Raw genomic sequence first — 4112 nt, 5'->3', positions numbered from 1 at the left:
CCAAGAGTGAGGTACACACACACACACACACACACACACACACACACACACACCGCACACACACACACCGCACACACAAAACACAACACACACACACCTCACCTTCTCCAAGAGTGAGGTACAGTAATGCCCAGCGAAGGATATATGATAGTTCATGAAGACCTATTCTGTGTCCTGCATGTCATTGGTTCTATGATGAAAACTCATTATAAATCCTAGATGACTCTAGCTGTTAACATTGTTTTACAAAGTGCTGTCTGGTTTCATCAAGTACCCTCTGGGCTTCCGTAGTGACGAGATGGACTCACTATTCTAGACTTCTGTCACTCCGTTCCACCTGTTGCCGTATCCGTATTCCAGCAGGGAGCCAGTATAATGTCTGATAGGAACTGTTACAACTGAGTCTGCTTCCTGTTCGATGATGACATCCTCTAGTGTTGACATTAGTGTTCTGTTCTAGTGTTGTCACCACACCACCATTTGGACTTTGATACCGATACCAGCTTCAGTATCACGATACTCGATACCATCACAATACTCGATACCATCACAATACTCGATACCATCACAATACTCGATACATCACAATACTCGATACCATCACAATACTCGATACCATCACAATACTTGATACCATCACAATACTCGATATCATCACAATACTCGATACCATCACAATACTCGATACCATCACAATACTTGATACCATCACAATAGTCGATACCATCACAATACTCGATACCATCACAATACTCGATACCATCACAATACTCGATACCATCACAATACTCAATACCATCACAATACTCGATACCATCACAATACTCGATACCATCACAATACTCGATACCAAAACGATAACGCACAAAAAAAAGGCGTATTAGCCAAAGTCCCAGAATGCCACTTGATCCAGACAGATAAACTCAGCTACTGCTCTGTTTAATCGTTGGGCATCTTTTGAGTTTAATATCATGACATTTAAAATGTTTTACGTCAAAACATTTCAGAGACAGCCTTGTATGCATTAATGAATCAATTATACAATCATACAATCAATCTGACTTTGTTTTTACTAATCTAACTTCACAACAACAGAATGATAATCATTCATTTGAATGGTAAATCTCTATTGATTAACTGGGTAAACCAAGACGTAGCCTTGGTCTATTCACAATACAGGTGAATGCATATTCAATAGGAGTGTGTGAATGCATTGAGTTATTGAGCTTGTTTTGTGAGACACATTTGACAGAAGTACCGAACATAACAAAAATTAGAGTACGGAACCGTATTTTTTAAATCTAAAACTACAGTAGTTTTGGTATACCCTGCAACACTTTTCTGTACTCTGAATAGACTGATCTGTTACCATGCCCTCTTGTGGCAGAATAGAGGTACTGACAGATAAGAAAAACCCACACTTCCTGAAATAAGTATTTAGAAATGCTTACTAAAAGTAGAAGTGACTGAAGCAGTACTGTCTATACATATAGAGTACTTTCACCCTGACCCCTAACCTCTGACCTCATCTTGGAGGCTGTGGACTTATGGTGGACTTCCAGCCATATAGAGCACTTTCACCCTGACCCCTAACCTCTGACCTCATCTTGGAGGCTGTGGACTTATGGTGGACTTCCAGCCATATAGAGCACTTTCACCCTGACCCCTAACCTCTGACCTCATCTTGGAGGCTGTGGACTTATGGTGGACTTCCAGCCATATAGAGCACTTTCACCCTGACCCTAACCTCTGACCTCATCTTGGAGGCTGTGGACTTATGGTGGACTTCCAGCCATATAGAGCACTTTCACCTGACCCTAACCTCTGACCTCATCTTGGAGGCTGTGGACTTATGGTGGACTTCCAGCCATATAGAGCACTTTCACCCTGACCCCTAACCTCTGACCTCATCTTGGAGGCTGTGGACTTATGGTGGACTTCCAGCCATATAGAGCACTTTCACCCTGACCCCTAACCTCTGACCTCATCTTGGAGGCTGTGGACTTATGGTGGACTTCCAGCCATATAGAGCACTTTCACCCTGACCCCTAACCTCTGACCTCATCTTGGAGGCTGTGGACTTATGGTGGACTTCCAGCCATATAGAGCACTTTCACCTGACCCCTAACCTCTGACCTCATCTTGGAGGCTGTGGACTTATGGTGGACTTCCAGCCATATAGAGCACTTTCACCCTGACCCCTAACCTCTGACCTCATCTTGGAGGCTGTGGACTTTTGGTGGACTTCCAGCCATATAGAGCACTTTCACCCTGACCCCTAACCTCTGACCTCATCTGGAGGCTGTGGACTTATGGTGGACTTCCAGCCATATAGAGCACTTTCACCCTGACCCCTAACCTCTGACCTCATCTTGGAGGCTGTGGACTTATGGTGGACTTCCAGCCATATAGAGCACTTTCACCCTGACCTCTAACCTCTGACCTCATCTTGGAGGCTGTGGACTTATGGTGGACTTCCAGCCATATAGAGCACTTTCACCCTGACCCCTAACCTCTGACCTCATCTTGGAGGCTGTGGACTTATGGTGGACTTCCAGCCATATAGAGCACTTTCACCCTGACCTCTAACCTCTCCTGTAGCTGGGTTCGGCCATCTTGGAGCAGTGGAGAGGAACACGCTCAGTGTGGAGCCGGTGGGCTTCCAGACGCTGCCTGTCGTCAAGGCCTCTGCTGTGGAGTGTGGAGGACCGAAGTGAGTATACAACTACTACCCCAGCTAACTACTACCCAGCTAACTACTACCCCAGCTAACTACTACCCCAGCTAACTACTACCCAGCTAACTACTACCCCAGCTAACTACTACCCCAGCTAACTACTACCCAGCTAACTACTACCCCAGCTAACACACTAACTACTACCCCAGCTAACACACTAACTACTACCCCAGCTAACTACTACCCCGGCTAACTACTACCCCAGCTAACACACTAACTACTACCCCAGCTAACTACTACCCCGGCTAACTACTACCCAGCTAACTACTACCCCAGCTAACTACTGCCCCAGCTAACTACTACCCCAGCTAACTACTACCCAGCTAACTACTACCCCAGCTAACACACTAACTACTACCCCAGCTAACTACTACCCCGGCTAACTACTACCCCAGCTAACTACTACCCCAGCTAACTACTACCCCGGCTAACTACTACCCCAGCTAACTACTACCCCAGCTAACTACTACCCCAGCTAACTACTACCCCAGCTAACTACTACTACTACCCCAGCTAACTACTACCCCAGCTAACTACTACCCCAGCTAACACACTAACTACTACCCCAGCTAACTACTACCCAGCTAACTACTACCCGGCTAACTACTACCCCAGCTAACTACTACTACTACCCCAGCTAACTACTACCCAGCTAACTACTACCCAGCTAACTACTACCCCAGCTAACACACTAACTACTACCCCAGCTAACTACTACCCAGCTAACTACTACCCCAGCTAACTACTACCCCAGCTAACTACTACCCCAGCTAACTACTACTACTACCCCAGCTAACTACTACCCAGCTAACTACTACCCCAGCTAACACACTAACTACTACCCCAGCTAACTACTACCCCAGCTAACTACTACCCAGCTAACTACTACCCCAGCTAACTACTACCCCAGCTAACTACTACCCCAGCTAACACACTAACTACTACCCCAGCTAACTACTACTACTACCCCAGCTAACTACTACCCCAGCTAACTACTACCCAGCTAACACACTAACTACTACCCCAGCTAACACACTAACTACTACCCCAGCTAACACACTAACTACTACCCCAGCTAACACACTAACTACTACCCCAGCTAACACACTAACTACTACCCCAGCTAACACACTAACTACTACCCCAGCTAACACACTAACTACTACCCCAGCTAACTACTACCCCAGCTAACTACTACCCAGCTAACTACTACCCCAGCTAACTACTACCCCAGCTAACTACTACCCCAGCTAACACACTAACTACTACCCCAGCTAACTACTACCCCAGCTAACTACTACCCAGCTAACTACTACCCCAGCTAACTACTACCCCAGCTAACTACTACCCCAGCTAACACACTAACTACTATATA

At 46.1% G+C, this 4112-nt stretch overlaps 1 protein-coding gene across 1 annotated transcript in view; it reads left to right on the top strand.

Moving 5' to 3' along the window:
- Positions 1-94: 94 nt before the first annotated feature.
- Positions 95-4112, top strand: part of LOC311116728 (rab-3A-interacting protein-like) — a gene marked incomplete at its 5' end in the record, with an annotated part of 8699 nt that continues 4681 nt past the window's right edge. Inside the window, 3 exon segments of the mRNA XM_084191769.1 lie at positions 95-118; positions 2602-2620; positions 2623-2713. Coding sequence (XP_084047895.1) covers positions 95-118; positions 2602-2620; positions 2623-2713 — 134 coding nt within the window.

The sequence above is a fragment of the Coregonus lavaretus genome (assembly GCF_964263955.1).
Source record: "Coregonus lavaretus genome assembly, contig: HAP1_SCAFFOLD_3729, whole genome shotgun sequence".
Lineage (NCBI taxonomy): Eukaryota > Metazoa > Chordata > Actinopteri > Salmoniformes > Salmonidae > Coregonus > Coregonus lavaretus.
The sequence above is the reverse complement of the archived record's forward strand: the minus strand, read 5'-3'. Positions and strand labels throughout refer to the sequence as shown.